Source organism: Spermophilus citellus (assembly GCF_964194105.1).
Source record: "Spermophilus citellus genome assembly, chromosome: 7".
Taxonomy (NCBI): Eukaryota; Metazoa; Chordata; class Mammalia; order Rodentia; family Sciuridae; genus Spermophilus; species Spermophilus citellus.
In genome coordinates, this window is record NC_138188.1 from 165,043,540 (window position 1) to 165,065,015 (window position 21,476).

Sequence of the window (21,476 nt, forward strand, 5' to 3'; positions counted from 1 at the left end):
TCCCTGGGAGGGTCTGCTTAGACTCCGTCCACTGGCTTGTGTTTCTCAGGACGGAACCCGGCAGGAGACCCTCTGGAGGACACAGTGGCCTGCCTGCCCCACGGGGCTGTGCCAGAGAGCCCCCAACATGCCCCAGCAGTGGTGTCCGGCTGGTCTCCTGGAGAAGCTGACCTGAGGCATCTGTTTAATTAGAGCAGGTTCTTCAAGTGCCGCGGCCAGCCCTGCCGCGCCAGGGAGCCGCGGAGACACTCAGCTCAGTGCCGCCAAGCCCCACAGCCCCGTCCGTCGGAGGCTGCTTCAGCCCTGGGCGAACTTGCCACCCTGGGATGCCCTCGGCAGCGTCTCTGCAGCCTCCCTGTCCTGAAGGAGTCAAGTCTCAGCACCTCGGGGCCAGATTCACAAATTCACCTGCTGAGTAAAATTTCATTTGTAACCCCAACTCCCGTGGCAGAGTCACGGACATTCACAGATGTCCAGAGAGCAGAGAAGATGTGGACTCAGCTTCCTGACAGAGGCTCAGCAAGGACCGCCAGGCCGGGTGCGGTGGTGCCCACCTGTGAGCCCAGCCACTCAGGAGGCTGAGGCAGGAGGATTGCAAGTTCAGGGCCAGCTCAGCAACTTAGCGAGACCCTAAGCAACTTAGTGAGACCCCGTCTCAAAATTTTAAAAAATGAAAAGGGCTGGGAGGTGGCTGAGTGGCAAGCACCCTGGGTTGTATATGTAACATGAGTACATGTGCATGGGTGGCAGGGATGTGTAAGTGTGTGCCCGTGTGTGACGGTGAGTGTGAGCGTGGTGTGCTCCCACCCTAACCCAGGCCCCGCAGGCTCGCAGCGACTGCTGTGTCCAGGCCCACGCTGCTTCCCTGTCTGTGCCTGGGGTTCTGTGAAGACCCTGCTCTGCTCACATAAGGGGAACTGGGCTGAGAGGAGGTGAAGACCCCGCGGTGGACCCTGTGCCCGGGAGGTGCTCCAGCCCAGGTGCAGCCTCAGGAGCCACGAGGCCCTCAGACTCCGCAGGCTCTGAGCCCATAAGGACTCGCGGGAGGCCCCTGCAACTTCCGAGCCTCACAGCCCAGGGTGGGGACAGGGACCAGGCCAGGGCAGGCCAGGGGCCAGCAGCCACCCTGCCCTCCTGCCTCTGTGTCCTGCACAGGCCAGGGGTCCAGGAAGGAGGCTGGGCAGCCTGGTCTGCATGGGAACACCCGGCTCTGAGAACAGCTCCATGGCCCCCAGGGTGCTGTCCTTAGAAGGGCTGTCCCCTGCGGTCCTGTCCTGGGACCCCCGCGCCAGCGCCTGGAGTAGGAACGCAGGCTGCAGAGCCGCTGTGCCATCCCCAAAGGCCTTGGCTGCTGAGGGGCGGCCGGCTCTCTCCGGCCCCGGGACTCTGAAGCTATTTTGGACATTGGGGTCCTTCCTAGGGCAGCCCAACAGGACTGTCCCCGTGGGAGGAAGCCATGGGAGTGCAGGTGAGGGAAGCTGAGCCCTGGGGGCAGGAAGCTGTGACCCCCACTGCCGGGCCTCTCGAGCTGCAGAGCCGCACCCGCCCTCCTCCCACATGGTGGCACTGCCCAGCTGCCCCTTGGCCATGGGCTTCACTGCCCTCAGTGCGGCCCACTTCCTGCTGGCCCAGGGATGCCACCGCGTCCCACCCCACCTCCCTTCCTGCTTGACTGCATCACATTCCAGAAAAGGTGCCGTGTTGGGTTGTCTCCAGGCTGTGGGAAGGTCACGTGACCTGCCGGCCACCCCCGCTTTCCATGTGGCTGTCTGTGTGGACGGCCACGAGCTGCTCCGCCGTGTGGGTGTCTCGGGGCCTCATCTGGGCGATCCTGGCCTTTGTGGTCATGAGCAGAGCTGCGTGGACACGCCCACACCCGCGCCATCACAGGACGAGAGCACACCCACGGCCGTGGGATCCAGGAGGCGTCCAAATCTCACCAGGTGCTCGCACGGGTTGACTGTCCACCACGGCACATGGGGACACCCGGCACGTGCCTGCCCACCGCCCGGGCTGCTCGTCACCGTCCTGCTCCCGTGCTCCTGGTTCTGCGATGGTCGCGGCCCTGGGTCCATGGTGGTGGACCCCTGTGCGTGTGTGGCCAAACTTTCTGGTGTGTCCTGTGCTACACAGTGTCCCTAGGCCCCCCTCAAGGCTGCCCTTTGAACCACAAACGCTCTTCCCGGCCCTGCCCAGTGACTTCCGGACCCTCTCCAGAGCCCTCCTCCTCTGGCCCAGCGCCATGAGGACAGAGTCCCCTGGGCTGCTGCCCTTTGGGGTCTGCCTGCAGGGGGGCGGCAGGAGAGGCAGAGGGGCTCAGAGTGCGGGCAGGGGGCGGCCCTGGTTCTCCCTGCCGCTGTGGCCCCCTGGAATCTGTGGCCCTGGCGCCATCTCCCGCTCTCAGGTGCTACTAGCACCCGTGTGCCACCCCCTTGGGCTCTTTAAAGTGCCCCGACCTTTGTAAATAATCTCTTTTTCAAATTCTCCACAAAATATCCGCTGGGAGTGTGTTTCTGGTTCTGCTGGCCCTAGTCTGAACTTTGTGTGCGTGCGTGTGGAATCTCGCTAATCCCAGCATCTAAGAGGGAGCGGCTCACGTTTCTGCTTGGACGGTGTGGTCTGTCTTTCAAACGCAGGCCCTGGCCACGTTCAGTCACTCGTCGACTCCGCCCACCACTGCCCTGCCCTCCTTGGCTCTACCCATGCACAGGTCTGTTTCTGGGCCCCCCAGTCTCGGCACCCATTTGTCCAGCTTCAGCCACCTCACATCACCTCAGCCACCACAGTGTCCTGGTGACCCCCCTGTGGCAGGGAAGTCCTTCCTGCCTCAGAGACACCATGGCCTGCGCTGGCCCTTTGCTCTCTGTGTGCTCTAGACAGTTCCATCCAGTACCAACAAGCACCTGAAATAACTCAATGGGTTTTTTCCGCCACTGAGCCCCAGCCCCAGCCCTTTGTGTTTAGAGACAGGGTCTCACTACGTGGCTCAGGGCCTCACTAAGTTGCTGAGGCTGGCTTTGAACTTGTGATCCTCCTGCCTCAGCCTCCTGAGTTGCTGGCATCACAGGCGTGTGCCACTGCACCCAGAACTGCGTTGGTTGGGATGTTGAGTGGAGGTACGTTGGATCTGTGTCTGATTTGGGGAAATTTTCGTCTTGTGCATCCCTATCCATGAATATGGGGTGCCTCTCCACGCCCGCCTTACGACACGTATCTCAATGGAACTTTTCGGTTTTCATTACAGAGGGCTCACACATCTTTTTCTTAGACTTGTCATCAGATACTTGGGTTCTATGATGTTAAAGTAAACATGTTTTCTCTTTATTTTTGTGGGACGTTTGTCCCTGATGTGCTGAAATTCAGTGGCTTTTGTTCATTCTTCTTCTATCTGGGGACGTGATTCAGTTTTCCTGTGGTTTATGATAGTGATCTGTTAGTCTTTTGGGTTTTCATGTGAACGATCGTAGCTCCTGAATGATGACCGTGTACAGCCTCCCTCTCCACTCCTGATGGAGCACTAGACAGCTCTGTAGGTTCCAGGGCTGATGCCGCAGGTGGCAGGCAGGTTCATGTGAGAGCACACCACCAGGTGTCCCGGCCCTGGCGCCTCCAGGCGTCTCCTCCTCCAGGCATCTCCTCCTCCCGGCTCCGCGAGTTGCCCCATCTAGATGCAGACAGAGTGCCCCTTCCGCAGAGCCCTGGGGCCTGCACCTGGGTGGGCCTCTCTGGGGCACCGTGGCACAGCCTCACTGGCCAGATGTCTGCCTCCCAGGGTCGCATCGTGCATGTTTCCTGTTATGACTTTTAAAGTGTCCTGTGCTCCCTGGCATGTCCCATTCAGATGACAGGCCCCATGGCATCCAACCGTTCTAACGCCATCGTGACACACCTGTCCTGCTGCTCGGGGATCCTGGAGAACCTCTCCAGTCAGCTGTGCGCTCCTGGAGGTGCGGACTTGCTTCCTATCATTTCTCCTGACGGCCCAGCAAAGGTGCAGGGCAGCCGTGGGGCACCTGCCAAGGAGGAGCCGCGGGCAGACTTGGCCTGTCATGATGCCTCCGTCCTCGGGCTGCGTGGGGGAGAAGCATAAGGAAAGAGAGCAGGGGGCGCTGCCGGCTCTTCTAGGCCCTCAGGCCTTCCTGCCCGTACACCTGCCTCAGGGTTGCCACGGGCTCGTCTGTGACCTTCTCCACTTAACATCAACTTCAACATCACGTCATACTCCCTTAGCCAATGGGCCCCCATCTGCCCAACTGTTGACAGGCTCAAGCTCCTTGTTCTGTGTGTGTGAGCCACCGACCCACCTGTCCTGTGCATCCCACGAGTCTTGTGAGCCTGTGCCTGATGGTGCATCCCAGGAGGAGGCTGAGGGGTGGGAGCATCTCAACACTTTCATGGCCTTCAATAGAGACTGCTAAATTTGTTCTCCTTCCTCCCCAGAAAAACCCAGGAAGGACAGTGAGGTCTCTGGTGTGGGGACAGAGGCTGTGCATCTGAAAAAGGGTGTTTGGATTTGTAGCTGACACGAGGCAGACAGAAAACACACCCGTGCACACACTGAGGCACACAGGCACATGGATGCACAGGCACAGGCACATGCACACACAGCACATGCACACACAGGCACGCACAGGCACAGGCATGCACAGCACATGGACACACAGGCACATGGATGCACAGGCACATGGATGCACAGGCACTGTGTGCACATCTGTAGGAGATGTGCACACAGTGCCCACACACACATGCACACAGATGTACACGTGCACACGAGACACACACACAATTCTTTCACAGGCATTTGCACATGATACTCTCTCTCACACACACAGTTGCATGCACACAGCCCCCTCGACTGAGAGTCCAGAGGGTTGCTGCATTCCATCTCCCAGGGGACACAGTGAGGATGGTGGCAGACCCCATGGAGACCACAGCCACCCCCTAAGCTCACAGTGGGTGTCCACCATAGAGGAACTCAGCTCGGGGATGGTGTCCACCGTGGAGAGGCTCAGCTCTAGGTGGGCGTCCACCGTGAGGGGCTCACAGCCTAGTGCCTGCAGGTGAGGAGGTGAGCCTGCTGCACATCAGGAGCAGGAGGCTTGAGGCTCAGTGGCCCAGGGCCAGCCGTCCCCTGGGGCGTGGTGTCTGTGTCCACTCAGGACCTGCAGTGCACTCTGCTCACTGCTGACTACCTCCAGGGAGGTTCCTTTCCACTCCAGTGTCCCCTCGGAAGCCGGGGATGTCCTCCCAGTCCCCATTCCCACCAGCCACCCTGGGAGACACCTCCCGCCCCATGGTTTGGGTAGGGACAGGGCCTGACGGGGCTCTGCAGGAACGCTGCATCTCTGCTCAGGTGCTCAGCTCCTGAGGCAGGCAGGTAACTGGTGTCCTGCGCAGGTCTGACCCAGGACTCACATTGCCACCCATCAGTCCGGGGTCCTGCCTCAACCCTGGGCAACAGGGAAGGAGGACCCAGGTCTCCACTCTTGGCCCAGGCCTTCCAAACGCCGCTGCCCAGCACCGACAGGCAGGTAGGCCGCAGCAGCTCCCTGTCACACAGAGTCCACAGCATGTGACAGGGCTGGCTGGCTGCCCGGGGGGCTCCCTTTCACCAGAGCAGACCGTAAGGGGCTTTGCCCTGATGTCCGCGCTGCACGCGGGGCTTGCTCTGGCACAGCCGCGGGCTCAGCCCAGCAGAACCGCTGCAGACCCTGGAGCAGAGCCACGTCCCAGGGCGACAAGTCGGCTGGCAGGACTGCCCGCCAGGCTTCCTGCAGGCCGGGCCAAGGGCAGCAGCCATCTTCCTTGCACGGGGCTGGGCGTTTGCCTTTTCCTCTTCCCTCAGCCACAGAAACCCCTAGAGGGAGGCTGAGGTGGGGGAGAGAAGGGCCAGGCAGAAAACAGGAAAAGGGGAAGCAGATGGGGGGGGCAGGGCAGAGCCCAGAGGAAAGCAGGGACAATGGAGTGGGGGAGGCAGGAGAGGGGGCTGGGGCTGGGGCAGCCTGGGGCGCCGTGAGTGAGCTGAAGACAATGCAGCCTCCCCAGACCCAGGGCCCCAAGTCCCACATCGGGCAGCCCTGCAGCGGCTTCCTGAACCCCCAGGGCTCTCCCGAGAGTCAGGGGCCAGCAGCTCTCCAAGTCCCCAGGGCACCTCTGTGGCTGAGGAGGAGCTGGGTCTGGACGGCCCCTCTTGCACCCAGAGCTTACCTAGAGTTCAGTCTACGGAGAAATTCGCCGACCTCCGCCTCCCCAGGCTGCAGTTCACAATCTCCTTCCCCTGTTGCACGATGCCTGATGCCACGGAGAGCTCACAGTGCCCGTGTGTGGGCTGCAGATGACCTGGAGACCACCGCCGTCGTGGCTCACTCGGAGACAGCCTCCTGGCAGGAGGTGACCCCTGGAGACTCAGGAGGGTCAGAGAAGTGGGGCCAAGAGAGTAGCCACAGAGGGGCACGCTGGAGACCGAGCTGCAACCAGTCTCCCAAGCTTAATGCTGGGCACAGAATCTAACCTCTGGTGGGTCAGGCTGGAGACCTCTGGTGGACCACGCTGGAGGACTATGGTAAACCAGGCTGGAGGACTATGGTAAACCAGGCTGGAGGACTATGATGGACCACGCTGGAGACCTCTGGTGGACCACGCTGGAGGACTATGGTAAACCACGCTGGAGGACTATGGTAAACCAGGCTGGAGGACTATGATGGACCACGCTGGAGACCTCTGGTGAACCAGGCTGGAGACCTCTGGTGGACCAGGCTGGAGACCTCTGGTGGACCACACTGGAGGACTATGGTGGACCATGCTGGAGACCTCTGGTGGGCCATGCTGGAGACCTCTGGTGGGCCATAATGAAGACCTCTGGTGGACCACACTGGAGGACTATGGTGGACCATGCTGGAGACCTCTGGTGGGCCATGCTGGAGACCTCTGGTGGGCCATGCTGGAGACCTCTGGAGGGCCAGGCTAGAGAGCTCTGGTGGGCCATAATGAAGACCTCTGGTGAGCCATGCTGGAGGACGATGGTGGGCCATGCTGGAGATCTCTGGTGGACCACACAGGAGACCTCTGGTGGGCCATGTGACTCAGAGTAAGCCTGCTGTTGGGTGTTGAGCCAAGACCCCCTGGCTTGCTCTGTGCTCCTCAGCAAAGAGCAAGGGAAGTTGGAGGTGAATTCGGTGCATTCATCTGGAGTGAGTCCTGAACAGCAGTGCCCTGGGGACCCGTGGGGCTGAAGACTCTGCTGCACCACCCACCTGAGCACCTCTCTCCCCACTTCCGGTTGTAGTCCTCCACCTACATCCTACCTGCAGACGTACTCACATACTTGGTTCCGCTTTTTGCACGTTACAAAGGAGAAATCGTTCTCTGCATAGTCTTCTGCCTTTCCCACAATAGTGTACACCTGGCCCCATTCACGTTGATGTATGTTTTATATATTTAAAAAGTTGAGACTAAGAGATTGAAGTGGAGGCAGGGACGCACAGGCTGCAGCTGACTCTCCTGCACTCCCTGGGTTGCCGTGCATCCTGAGGCTCCCAGGCAGCAGCGGCCAGAGACAAGGTGAGTCAGCGGCTGTCTCCCATGACCTCAGGCAGCCTCTCCTTCCCGGTGCAGGCAGCCTCCAGGGGCCGACCCCACCACAATGCCCTCTGGGCTGCACGGAGGCTTGAGGAGGCCAAAGCTGTAGGGAGGGTCTCAGCACTGCTGCTTGCCAGCCTGGTCGGAGGGTGCCTCCAGGGGACCCGTCTCTGCAGCAGACCCTTGACAAGAGGTGACAGTCCCGGAACTCCCTGGGACTGCAGAAATAGACTCGCATGGACCAGCTCTTGAGTGCACGTTGCTTCTGGGCTGTCCTCGGACACGAAGGCCTCCAGCTGGCTAAACGTGAACTCACTGTGAGCAAACGCCCACCCAGGAGCCCGTCTAGCACATGCAACTCGGGGATGCCATCCAGACAATTCAGGGTGCACAGGGACACTGTGGAGCAGGGCCGAGGGTGCAGAGAAAGGCTGCATGTGCCAGGTGCTGGGACATGATGGGGTCCATGTCCAGTACAAGAGGGGTTATGTGGCAGGAGGGAGCCAGAAGAGGCTCCCCGGGTAAGAACAGGACGGTGACCTTGTGCAGTGAGGGGGAAAGGCAGCCCCCGTGTGCAAACAGGAGTTGGAGCAGGACAAAGCCCACCCAAACAGGGGCAGGAAGCAAGTGGGAAGGAAGAAGGAGGTGGCCCTGAGAGCCGGGGGCCCAGCAGCTGTGGTCTACAGGTCATGGACCAGGCTGTCCGAGGGACAGCGTTGGAATTGTCCCTTGACCTCCAGGGGGAGGCTGGACTGATTAGCGAGGAGTGAATTTGGTGGCTCTGCACCACTCTAGCTCAGCTAGTGGGTGGTGGTGAGATTGGGATGTGCAAGGCTCAGGAGAAGCCTCATAGACAACACACAGAGCTGGGAGCTTGTGGGGAGAGAAGGAGGCTCCCTCTTGGAACTGGCCAGGAGCAGGGGCACTGAGAGGGCTGTGTGTGGGACCACACTGAGTGCAGAGTGGCACTCAGAGGACCACGTGGCTGGCGTGGACTGAGCACGGGATCTCAGGTGTCGGCTGGAACTTCAGCCCCAGATGCTCCTCGCAGCTAGCTGCCTGTCCTCTCTGACTCCACCTCTGAAGAGGGGTCAGATGCCCATCTGGCTCTGCATGCTGTGAGGTTGAGGGCTAGAGGTCCCAGTGCACCCTCCCCCAGGGCTGGGAGAAAAAGACCATGACTAGATTGTGAAGCTTTGCCAAGGCCACACTGGTACCTGGATGCCGGCCAGGCAGGTCAGCTCTAGTCTCTCCGTCTGCTGGGCTGCCCCTAGGGTGATTCCTAAAGTCGAAGGACATCCTGACTGGCTCTGTGCCCAAAGGCTGAGACCAAGGGTCAAGTGCAAGTGCCTTGTTGGGACTGAGATCCCGGGGGCAGAGACGGAGGGAGAGCTGTGGCATGGCACCAAGCTGGGTCTCCAACCACAGGGAAGCTCGGCCCTGACCTCGAGGCTCTGCCCCACCAGAGCAAGGAGGACCCTCGGGCTACTGGGACTCCCCACCCTCGGCAGTCTTCTTCCATCAAGCTGTTGGCACCTCCTGTGGGTCCTCTGCAGGGTGTTTGGGTTTTGTTCTATTGTGAGATGTATTTCCATGGTGTGATTGATTATGGATGGTTTATGAGAAATCTATGGGTGTGAGTTATTTTAACCCTCACCACTTTTTATTTATTCTGATGCCTTTGCAGTGTTTGGTCACTTGCAAATACGCCCTTAGAATATCTGCTCTTAATTTCTTTCCTTATCCTATCACATTGTCTAGCATCCCCAGAATTGTCAAATATTTATTCTTATCAGATGCTTATCATTTTCTTCCTGATGGTTTTTAAATGAAATATGTAACCTTTCACAATCGATTTTAGGTAACTGTGAGAAGACTTTTATCACCTTAAGAAAGCATGCTTTGCCTCATAGCCTGAGTTTTTTATCAGTAACTATTGGAATTTACCAGATACCTTGGATTTTACTTACCTAGTCAGCGGCTTTTGCATTTTGACCTGGAAAAGTGGTGACTTGTAGTAACAGCTGTCCTGATATTGTCCCAGCCTGCCATCCTGGATGAGTTGGAGGTAAGTAAATGCACAATGCATTCCTCTTGATGGGGTGCAGTTCCCCTGGGATGAGGAGATCAGTCTGTGGTGTGTGCGTGTGTGTGTGCTGCCTTTGTCCAGTGTAATCTGGAGGGTGTACCTGTCTTGTCTACCAAACTGGAAAATGTCCCAAACTTTCTATAACCAGGAAACCTGACACTGTGTTGTTGACTCTCAAGCAGTAAGAGCTTTGTCTGGTGGACTTGGGGACATACCCTTCAGCTGCACCGTGGCGCCCTCCTTTTCCTACGGTGTTGACAGCACGGGGACTTTTTGCGCTGCTGTTGATGGACTCTGAGGCTGCCCTGAGCTTTCTTTTGGGGAACAGGCATGCCCTCATCAATTGGATGCGCTCCCCAGAGGGGGGCCCTGGGTCGGGTAGCTGCAGGCCTCTCTCACTGGACGCGGCCAGTTTCCAAGTGGTTCTACCACGCATGCCCGCAGCAGGGCCACGTGACATCTGGCTGCTCCGTGTCCTCCTGGGACTCGCTGTGGCCTGCTCGCTCTGTTCAGCTGGTCTCTGGTGGGGGGAAGGCTGATGTAACCGTCTCTCACCGCTGTGGACATGTGGGTTTGTTTGGGGTTCAACTTTCTCGCCCTGTGCCCTAGAAATCTGACGAAGGTAGAATGCTACCTAGGGACAGAGCTAATGACAAGAATGACCCCTGCGTGGCACGTGACTTCAGTGCCCCCAATTCAAAGTCTCTCATTTGGGTTTGGATGACTTTCTTCCTCCCACCCATCGGGTCTGGCTGCCACTTCTTGTGTGAGGTACCAAGGGGACCCCAGTTGGTGGCTTTGCCCCCAGATGCTTCCAGGGCACACAGAGACTGCGAGGAGAGACCCCCGATGGAGACCCTCCGAGCGTCTAGAGCTACATGGGACGCGGAGCTGCTGCGCCCAGTGTCCTCACCACCCTGCAGGGCCCTGTCCTTCCATCTGAGCTGCAGGAGGCCAGGCACTTTGCTGAGAATCAGCTGATCACATGCCCACGGACGCACTTCTGGGCTCTCTGTCCTGCTGCGGTGACGGGTCCACATGCCTCCCCGCTTTCCAGTGCTGCACCGTTTGGATCGCCGTGGTGAATCATGAGATGCGAACGTGCAGTGGACGGTGGAAACCAGGCCGGGCAGCTTCTTCAGGGCGCTTCTCTGTGTCCATGTTGTTTTGGCTGCCCTTGGTCCTTCGCCTTTGTTCATGAACAGCCAAGCAGCTGGCTGATGGTTACCCAAGACCCTTGGATTTGACTCTGGCTTGTGTCGTATTTCTAGTCCAGGTAAGCGGAAGCAACATCCCAACAGGACTGAGCCTTCTGGTCCGAACACAGGACATCACCCTTTGTCCACAACGTCCTCACTCTCTGTGACGCTCTGTGGCGTTGGCCCAGAGACCTCGCCGGTATTTTATCACACTCGCCGCTCGACGGTTTGTGCTTCTGCTTACTCTGTTCTTAGCAACCCGCGAGCCTCTGGTCACTGCTGTCCTGTCCCTGCCTCTGAGCTCAACTCTTCTAGTCCCACGTAAGAGAAGTGCAGTTTTCTCTGGCTCATTTCATTCACCCAAGTTGTCACAAAGGGCAGGATGTGAAATTCGTGACACTGGTGGCCTCCTGTGTGTGTGTCCACACTGTGTCCCTCCTCTGTCCTGGACATGAGGTCTGCATATCTTGATCACTGTCAGTAATGTCACTATGAATATAGGGGTACAGAGGACCCTCGATTCACAGGTGTCATTTTCCAGTGGTCCACACCCAGAAGTAGGTGTCGGGACCACAGGAGGGGTCTACTTTATGCACCGTTCTCCATGGTGGCTGTGGGAGGCCATCCTCGCCCGAGGTCTGGGTCACCTCCCGGGCTGGGTGACAGGCGCCTAGACACAGCAGTGTCAGAGCCCTCCCCACCCTTCTCCAGGTCCAGGGGTGTCCATGCAGAGGCGAGCCTGGACACTGCCCCGAAGACCCAATCGTCGCCCCTGACCTTGGGATGCTGCCCCCCTTAACCTTCATCGGATGGGACTTTCCCTGGAATTTTTTGTTCCCCAATAAAAGCCCACTCCCTGGCGTGCTCTCTCTCTCTCTCTCTCTCTCTCTCTCTCTCTCTCTCTCTCTCGCTGGCCTCTTCTGTGAACCTCGCCACGTTAGGTGGCTGGAGGCAGGAGCTGGGAGGAGCCGTCCTGGAGCTGTGAGAAGGTGATGAGAGTCTGTCTCTTTGATTTAACTCACTAGCAGTTTCTATGCACGGAACCTCCTTTCATGAAGCCAGCGCGGGCCGCGTGGCAGAGGTGGCTGTGCCAATCTCCACCCATCCTGGCCAGTGCTTACCTCTGGTTTTGGACAATGACCATTCTTGAGGAGAGGTGATGTCTCACTTCCTTTCTCTGAGGACTAGTGACACTGAGCATTTTGTCACCCAGCCGTGCCCTGTGCCTCTTCTGGACCCTTTGCTCTCCTGGGCAGGCAGCTTGTGTCATGACTACTGAGCGGCTGGCTTCCCTCCCTCTGGCCATCGGCCCGTTGCCCCGGGTGGTTCGCAGCACCCCTCCCAGCCCGCGGCCATCTCGCGCTCCACCCATCGCCCTCACCGGGAGGGCATTTCAGTTTGTTTAAACCCTTTATCTACTTTTGCTTTTGTTGCATGATTTCAGGGTCATACATAAAATTCAGGGGTCGATGCTGTGTTTTCTCCTAGTGCCTTTACAGTGTGAGGTCCTGCGCCTACGGCCATCCCCTCGGAGCCGGCCTGTGCACCTGGTGTGAGGAAGGAGCAGTTCTACTTGTCATTGCTGGTGGACAGGAGCACAGCCATCTCTCACCCTGCCCTCTGTCCTGCACGGTCTGCAGGTTAGCCGAGGGCCCGTGTAGTCCCTGGGGTCTCTGCATGCAGTCGGCCCGTGTGAGCAGGGGCACTTCTTCCGTCCCCACCTGCACACTGTTTCTTCTTGCCCAAGTGCACCTCTTGGCTGGTGGTCCATGACGCAGCACCTCCTGGTTCCGTCTTAGGGAAAGCGCATCTGGCTTTTCAGCCCCTGGTGTGACGCTGGTGGTGAGCTTCCCATCTGTGCCTGCATCAGATTGAGGAAGTCCCTTCCATTCGTAGCTGGCTGAAATTTTGAAATCGCTGAAGATTTAAATGTTTAACTCTATCATATTCTCTGTATTTAGGAAATGGTCCTATGGTTTTTCCCATTGTTCTACGAATGCAATAAACTACACTTTTCAATATTGCTAAGCCAACCTTGCATTCCGAGGACAAAACCTACTGGACCACGGTGTATTGAACTTCAAACGGGCTTCAGGTTTTATCTGCGGCCTTTGTGGAAGACTCCTACACGTGTGTTCATGAGGGACGCAGCCCGTAGCTCTCTTCTCCTGCAGGGTCTTTGGGTTAGGGAAGCGCAGACTTCTGACATGATCCACAAGTGTCCTTCCCTGTCTTTGTTTTGAAGGGTCCTCTGTAGATTTGTGGTCATTCCTTCCATAACTGTGTTATGACAGTCACCAGTGAAGATCCCCTGGTCCTAGTTTTCTTGGGAAGATCTTTAGTTCTGCATCCACTGTCTTTGGCAGATGCTGAGCTATCGGTGTTTTCAGTTCCTCCTGCGTCGGTGTGGATGAAATGTGTCTTTCAGGGAATCTGGCATTTTCTCCACTATGTATCTCTTCAGTGCCTGCAGGACCTGTGTGACTGATGTCCACTACTGGCCATCAATCTTGTCACTTCTTTTCTTGATCAGTTTGGACAGAGTTTCTAAAAAAGAAAGAAAGAAAGAGACCCCAAACCAGTTGGCGTTCAGTTTAAACGCCTTTCCTATTGTCGTCTGCTCTTACTTCCTTGGTCTCTGTCCTGGTTGTCACTTGTCCTTGCTCCTACTCTGTTGGAGCTTAGTTTGCTCTTTTCTCCGAGTGCCCGAGCCTGGCAGCTGAGGCCACGTCCCTGGGCTCTTTGTCCTTCTCCAGCACAGACATTTAGGGTGTGAATTTCCCATGAAGCACTGCTTCAGCTTCTCCCCACAAATTTTGATGTTATGTTTTATTTTCAATGAATTCAAAATGATTTTTAATTTCCCCTTGACATTTCTCTTTGACTTATGATTTACTGAGAAATGAGGGAGATTTTGAAGTTTCCTAATATTTTGGGATTTTCCAATTATCTGCTTTGGATTCTCGCTCCCTTCCGTGAAGTGCCGTGAGTGTGTGTTACATGGTGTGCATACTTCGTGGCCAGAGTGTGGTCCCTCGTGGTGAGCAGGGAGGAGCCCTGGACAGGACAGCGTGAGGCTGCTGCTGGGTGGCGTGCTCGCTCGTCTGGGTGGGGCAGTCCCCCAGCTGCAGGCTCCAGATGCATCTGGTGTCCCCACGGCAGGGGAGGGTGAGACGTCCCCAACACGCCAGGGCTTCTCCTCTTCTCCTTGCGGTCAGTGAACTGCGTGGGGAGCTCGAGAGTCCTGCTGGCGGCAGGTCTGCGATGGCTGTGGCCACCAGGCCCTCCTGGCCCTCTCTGGAGCCTGCCTGCCGGGATCGCCAGCTGCTCGGAAATCTCCGCGGGCTCTCGGGGGCCACCGGCTTTCTTCCTGGCACTTGCTGCTGCTTCTCTTGGCTGACCAGGGCCTGGGTGTGCCAGGCCAGCGCCTGCCACTCGGCACCTTGGGTTGGTTTGTGTGCTTGTTTGTTGGGAGTGGGGCAGGTCTCTCCAAGCTGCTGAGGCTGGCCTTGAACTTGCCATCCCCTGCCTCAGCCTCCCAGGGGACGGGATGACGGGGGCGGCCACACAGCGGGCTCATCCTTAGGCTTTAAGTCTGTATGTGGCTTTCGATTTGAAGTAGCTTTCTCGGGGACATCACGTGATCCAGTCTTGTCTCCGGTGTGGTCAGCCTCTTCACTGACAGGTGGACTAAACCTGTCATTCCCACGTGTGTTCCAGGGTCCCACAGTGTCTGTTCCCTCATTGTGTCCGGCTCCTCCTGATTAACGGGCCGTGCCCTCTCCCTCCGCGGTCCATCCCTACCTCTTTGGCAGTGTTCTGAGGGCTGAGCCAGGTCTCAGGCAGGACGTCAGAGCCATCAGGGTCCACCTTGGAATAGCTTAGCCCTGGCTGCCTGGCCTTGGGCAGGACAGCTGATGGGGCTGTCCTGCCACTTGCTGACACCCCCACCCCTTGCTGCCCTCCGGGACCCCCGTGAGACGCTGTGCCGACTGTCCTCCATCTCTTGGTTGTCAGGTGGGCCTCGCCAACTGCACCCCCCAGCGTGGGAGCTGGGAGGTCTGGAGGCTGCACTACCCCCATGGCTGCCCCCTGCCAGGTGCCCTGAGCCCCGCGGCTCTTACCCCCTCTCGCGGTGCTTTCCCACAAGTGCCCCCTTGGTCCTCCGCACGGCCATCCTTTCCCCGCGGTGCGTGGTGTAGGCGAAGCTCGGGCAGCAGGCTGAGCCAGGTCAGCAGGAGATCCCAGGGTGAGGAGCTGCTTCTGCCCCTCGTCTACGTAGGCTTAGACATGCTGTCACGGAAAGATCTAGAACCCACACTGGGCTCCAAGAGCCAGCCGGGAGCCAGAGTCAGGAACAGCTGCAGGGCACATGTCTGCAGGCCGGACGGCAGTCGGTCCCTCTGCAGGAGGTGGGTCTGCTTGCGGCAGCCTTGGCACCTCCCAAGAGGACACTGTCCTCAGGTGGCCCACACGGAGGCCAGGATGGACCAGCCTGACACTCTGCGTACTGGCCATGCTGCAGCCACAGCCACCACATCATCAGGCCCAGGGAGGGGTGGACCGCAGGGGAGAGTGCAAAGCTGAGACCGCAGGTGTGTGGGCATCCTGGTTCAGCTGGACGCCAGCGCTGCTCTGGGGCAGCGGCCAGGAGAGCTGGTGAGAGGTGGGCCCGAGGGTGGAAGGGACAGCCGTCCATGGCCAGGAACTGAGTGTGGTCACCCAGGTTCCAACCAACCCAGATTCTGCAATGTGTGGGCAGCATGTGTGTGCCATGTGCCGTGGGCCATATGTTGTGTGCCGTGGGCTGTATGTTGTGTGCCGTGGGCTGTGTGCTGGTGGCTGGGAGCACCCGGGGCCTCCCTGTGCTGGGCAGTGGTCGGTGGTGCTGTGAGCCCTGGGTCTGCGTGTGGCGGGCAGGGGTGGGGAGGAAGCTTCGAGCGGCAGGGAAGGATGATGGTGACCTCCGGCCACTCTGCACCGGCTCGGGGTGGACGCAGAGGCTGGGCTTTCCTGTTGTGGTGATGCACCTCGGCTTAGTCACCATGGAGCTGGAGAGACAGAGCCCTGAGGAACACGGACCCTCCCACCCCGTGAGTCACGGCAAGGCGGTTCCCTGCGCTGGAGGCAGGAAGTGCACCTCCAGCGCGGATGCGCATGTGAAGGCCTCAGAAGCAGGCACTGCAGGCAAAGGAGCACAGTGCCCCACTCAGCCGAGACCCCCTGCCCAGCGGGCGTCCTCCCCTGGACCCCGATCACACGTGGCACGTGTGACCACACGGATGTCAACTAGGTCTGTCCTTGGGGCCCAACATTTGCTCCCCATTTCCAAATCCGTCATGATGGATTCTGAGGACTGACTGGCTTCGGCTCTGCGCCCCATGCCCGGTGAGGCCGCGAGGCAGGGCCGAGATCTGCAGGCTGCGGAGGCAGCTGCTCCTCCATGGTCTTTGACGGGTGTTTACTGAGCACCTACAAGGCCAAGCCCTCGCAGGGCTGCAGGTGCAAATGAGACATCTGCAGCGTCAGGACTTGCCCCAAGGAGGACCCAAGGGACGGCTCTACAGAGACTCTGCAGGGAGCGCGAAGGCAAACAGGGACAGACCAGACCGAGGGCCACGGGCACCTGCAGAACTAACCAGTGACAGAGCAGGCAGCACGAGCTGAGAGCTGGGGAGCCGAGTGCAGGGACAGGACCAGCCTCCCTGTGTCTGTGGGTCTCAGGAGCCAGAGCGGCACCCCACACGGTGCGGGGTGCACTGTGTGGTCAGGGCCTGAGAGCTCAGAGTGGGACCCGCCTCGCAGCGGACTTCCCAGCCGCCTCGGAGCCTCTGCGCTGCTCTGCCCAGGGGAACTCTTCCTCCTTCCTGCTGCGCAGTCTCCCGCCGCCCAGTGGGGTTGGGGTTGGAGAGGCCCAGGGCCTGGGTTGAAAGTTGGCCCCCAGCCCCCAGCGCTGTCAGAGGTGCTGGGACCCTCAGAGGTGGGGCCTTGCGGGGGGCCGTTAGGTCGGGCACTGGGCCCCTGCCCTTCACCTCTCTCTGCTCCTGTCTGCCACAGGGGAGCAGGTCTCCGCTGCCGAGCGCCCCCACCACAGGACGCAGGCACCACAGGCCCGGCTGTGGGTGGGACCCCGGGAGTCGGTGGGCAAAATAAACCTCTCCTCCTTATAAGGTGACTTCCTCAAGTAGCACGTCCCAGCCACAGACAGCCGACTAACAGAGGGGTCACGTGAGCCCGACCCCACAGCTGGAGGGGGAGCACTGTCCCTCCATGTTTCTCACCTGAGAAGAGTCATGATGGATTCCGTGGACTGACCAGAGGTGGGGAGGGTGAGGCTAACAGAGTGAGTCAGAGATTTTAGCCCTCCAGGGTCAGAGCTGGGGTGAGTCTAGACCAGCTCAGTGTAGACAGGGTTCCCGTCCCTCAGAGAGCTGGTCACGTCTGGGCTCCGGGGCCTGAGAAGGGGCCTGGCTGGTCGGCTGGAGCCGAGAGGCTTGGGCACCTGCCTGTCTCAGGCCTCAGTCCCTGTCTGGCTTGTCTGGGCCTGGACAGGGCCCTTCCATCTTCTCTCCTCTTCCCCTGCACAGACCCACTGCTCCAGGAGCAGGACGGTCCCTGTGGACAGGCCTGGGCTGCTGGGAGCCCACTGTGCTTGGCTCGAGTGGTCCTGGGTCCTGAACGCTCCCTCGGCCCTGCCTGCCCCCCGCGTCCCATGGCCCAGAGCCTCAGCTGTTCCCCACTGTCCAGACCCAGGCTCCGGGACCCTGTGGCCCTTGGCCTGGCCCTGGACCGTGGGACTTCTCGTCTTGGGGGAGAGTCCACTTCATCTGCTCCTCCCAGAGGGCACAGATGGTGAGCGGGGCCAGCACAGCTCCTGGTTCCCAGGAAGAGGCAGACAGACCCACAGCCAGTGTCCGCCGAGGGACACTTGGGTCTCGTCTTTTTGTGTACATGTTTGCATTCTGTTTGTTTCCCACAGTGAGCACATCTTATGTGTATAAAGGAAAAAATGAAGTTGTAATAGAAAAAAGATGTGACTTCCACAGGAAACGGGACACCAAGTGAAGGGACATGCTCGCCCAGCTGCGGGCCGAGCAGGCCCCAGGGCTTCACGGCAGAAAGCCGCGGGTTTCTACACGCAGAGTGCCCGCCGAGGAAGGACTCCATGGTGCCTGGCACCCACCAGGCCAGCTCCCCCTGCTGGCCCACAAGACCCCAGAGACGGGCCCTCCTCTGCCTCGGGCCTAACAGGAGGAGGGAGGGGCCACCACAGTCCCACACCTGGCAGGGCCCAGAGCTGCCCTGTCCCTGTCCCCTGGCTGCCTCCTGGGCCTGCTTCCCGACCCCGCAGCGAGTCAGAGGTGGGAGACTCACCTACTGGGCCGGGTGGGGTTGAGTCCCCGTCCAGCACGGGCTACTGAACCGGGGTCACTTGGGTCACTCGAGTGACCCCGGTTCAGCAGGGGTCACTTGGGCTGGCATGAAGTCACCACACAGACACACACAGCAGTGCCTTTTTCTCCGGGGTTCCACCGGCTTCTCTGCCTCAGGTGAGAGCCCCCCAGGGGCAAGAGAAAGACCCCAGAGGCGGGGGGAGAGAGCTCGTTCTGACGCCCAGTTTACTGAGGGGGGACATCTGATGTTCCACCCAAAAAAGGGCAAGGGGTAGCGTGACAACAAGCAGGGGCGGGACTCAGCCCAGCGGTGGCGCCCACTCCCAGAGCCGCCCCTCTCCTGGCCGAGCAGAGGCAAGTCCACATGCCTCGCAGCAGGTGCTACGCAGTCCAGGGTGGCCTGACACGGGTGACACAGGGTAGGCCGGAGAGCAGAGGAGGAAGACAGGAGCTGTCTGATGGACAGATGGGCCTCGAGCCCCAGGCAGGCAGGCCATCTGGATCCAGGACGTGGCCACCACACGTGAACAGGCCCGTGCCGACACACACGGACGTGCACACAGACACAAGGGCTCGGAAACACACCACACAGACAGGAACACAGACTCACTGCCCAGGGCACCGCGGGGCCCACCCTCCATCCCCATCTGAAGCCAGTTTGGCAAGAGTGCACCTCACTTCTCTGTTCAACAGGCTGGTCACAGTCCTCAGAGCGGACCACAGGCCTTGGCACCTGGGTCAGGCCTGGAGGCGGTAGACCTGGGCATGTGGGCCAGGCGGATGGGCAGGCCTGGGCAGGCCCCAGGTTCAGGGCAGGAGCCAGCCCCAGAGGCTGAAGGAGGTGATGTGAGTGGATCAGAATCCCCAGCAGCCTCTGGCCACAGCTGGAGAGCCAGCAGGCAGAGGGGAGGTGCAGGAGGCAGAGTCAGGGCAGGTGGGAGGCCCAGCAGGCAGCCCAGGGAAGCAGGATGCGAGTCATGGGGGTGCTGGGGGTCCGTGTGGAAGGGCATGAAGCAGGCAAAGATGGGGATCAATGTGGAGCGACTGGGGGGCAAAGCTGGGGTCAGGCTGGGGGAAGTGTGAAGTCAGGCAGATGCTGGGGGCTGGGTGGGGGATGGACAGGGAGGGGGAGGGGCAGGAGTCTACTGCCATTTATGCCTCTTTGTGGTCCAGGAGATGTCACTAAACCAGGGATAGCTGGGGCTTGCTCCTGTTTTCTACTAACTGGGAGGGGTCCCTGTCCAGGGAGGTGATGGATGGAGGGTCCTGGTGTGTGGCAGGGCCAGGAGTGCCACGGAGCACAGCTGCTGGGGGAAGGCCCAGCCTGGGTGGGCGGGTTCAGGAATGCAGAGCCCACAGGGAGGGGGGGTTGAAAGCTCCCATAAGAAGCAGCTGACCTCTGAGAGGGGAAGGAGCTCTCCTGAGCCGCCAGGTCAGGGTCGGCGTGGAAGTGGGGGCAGGATCCTGAGAAGGTTGCTCATGGGGCTTGTAGGCCCACGTTGGGGTCTGCCATGGCAGGGAGCCCCAGTAGGAGGGACGGGCCACATGACTGAGGCCTCTGGATGCACTTATGTCCTGGGCCCAGAGCTCATGGAGGCAGGGAGGTCCTGTGGCCTCCACCTCTCCACCTCTGCTTAAGCAAGGCTGTGGGAGGTGCCTAGCGGCCTCCTCGGCCCACTGACCTCTAGATTTGAACGTCTTTGTTCGAATCTCTGACCTTCCCACTGCTCCACGGACTCAGGGCCTAAGGATGTATCCCTGGGGAGGCCGCAGTGAACCCCTTCAGGAATGAAGGCTATGCTTGATTCACTGGATGTTCTGGGACCTTGACCGGAATTTGAATCCCGACCCCGTGCACGCTGTGGCGGCGGCGGGAGGCCACTCCATGCGGAGGCTGGCCACGCACTTAGGAGTGCCAGAAGTCGGGAGAACTGCTGGTCCGTGTCCGCCCCCGCTGGTCTCAGCGGGTCACCAGGTTCCGGGTCCGCCCGCGTCCCTCACCACCCCAGCCCAGGCCGGGCCCAGTGCCCGTCGCTCCGCCCATCGAGCTGTCCCCGCCCCGGCCCGCCCCTGCCCGGCCCGGCCGCGGACGGGCAGGCGGGCGCACGGCCGCTCAGGGCTCAGCATCCGCGGCGTAGACGGGTCGGCTGCGGAGTATGGCGCCAAGGTGCGGCTGGGGGCGCGCGCGCGGGCTGGGGTCTCGCGGGCGGGCGGGGCGTGCGCAGCACCCTAACTTGTGGCTGTCGCACGCAGGTGGTCCTGGCTAGCGCCGCGGCGGCGCCTCCTGGAAGTGTTCGCCCCCTTGGTCCTCCTGCTCGCCGTCCGCGCGGTCTCCACGGAGCCAGGTGAGACCCCGCGGGGACGCCGTCCGCGCGCTCGTGCCTGCCGGCCTCGGGCGCCCTTTGTGCGGGTCTCCCGCCGGCCCCCGGCGGTCCTCTCACCCCCCACCCTGCGCGCTCGCCCCGAGTCCCGGTCGGACTGCTGCGCCTTGGCCCTGTCCACGCGCACAGGTGGCCGGCGGCGGCTGGAGCGCGGCGGGGCGGGCTGCGCGGTGTGTCCCAAGCCCCGCCGCCGACCATTCATTCTTTGGCCGCTGGGGGATCGCACCTCCTCCGCGTGCCGCTGGACCCGGGGTGAGGGCTGGGCGTTGCGACCTGTCGGCGCCCCAAGCCCCTGGTGTCGCGACCCAACTTGAGCGGCCCTTCAGGGAAGTTGGTGCGCCCAGCGGGCAGCGGGCAGGTGGCCGGCCAGCGAAGAATCAGGGCAGTGGCTCCGGAGACGCCGGATACGCGGTATCCCCAACCAGCCCTCCCGGCCTGTGTCGCCCTCACGGCCGCGTCCCCTCCAGCGCCTGAGCGGCCGCAGCGGGTCATGCCTCCCGTCCTCGGAGTGACCGTGGGCGGTCAGGTCTCTGAGGAAGACCGTGAAGTGCGTGGCGCAGGCTTTGAGTTTCGGACCTGGGGTGGCTAAACCGCAGGGTTTCTCGAGGGCCCAGCTCCAGGCGGCCCGGTCAGCCTTTGTGCGCCGCGCCAGCCTCCAGGCCTGTCCCCGAGCCCGCCACGGTGTCGGGTTGCGCGCGGTCCCCTTTGATGCCGCCAGCGCCGAGCTCGGCCGCCCCGGAACAATACTCCGAGGTCCGTTGTTCGCCGGCCGGCGCTCTCTCCTGCAGACCGCAACCTGTGCGCCCGACTGCCCTGGAAACTTCCTTGGCCACCT

The 21,476-nt window shown here is 60.4% G+C and overlaps 1 protein-coding gene and 1 long non-coding RNA gene across 2 annotated transcripts in view; one reads left to right on the top strand and one right to left on the bottom strand.

Annotated features, from left to right (window-relative positions):
- LOC308653105 overlaps positions 1-21,476 on the bottom strand; it is a 430,906-nt gene that overhangs the window by 364,023 nt on the left and 45,407 nt on the right. The gene's annotated exons all lie outside the window — the stretch shown is intronic.
- Positions 20,280-21,476, top strand: part of COL18A1 (collagen type XVIII alpha 1 chain) — an 86,979-nt gene continuing 85,782 nt past the window's right edge. Inside the window, exons 1-2 of the mRNA XM_081301478.1 lie at positions 20,280-20,427; positions 20,514-20,605. Of these exons, the coding sequence (XP_081157604.1) occupies positions 20,417-20,427; positions 20,514-20,605 (103 nt within the window). The 5' untranslated portion in view covers positions 20,280-20,416. The remainder of the gene's footprint in view (positions 20,428-20,513; positions 20,606-21,476) is intronic.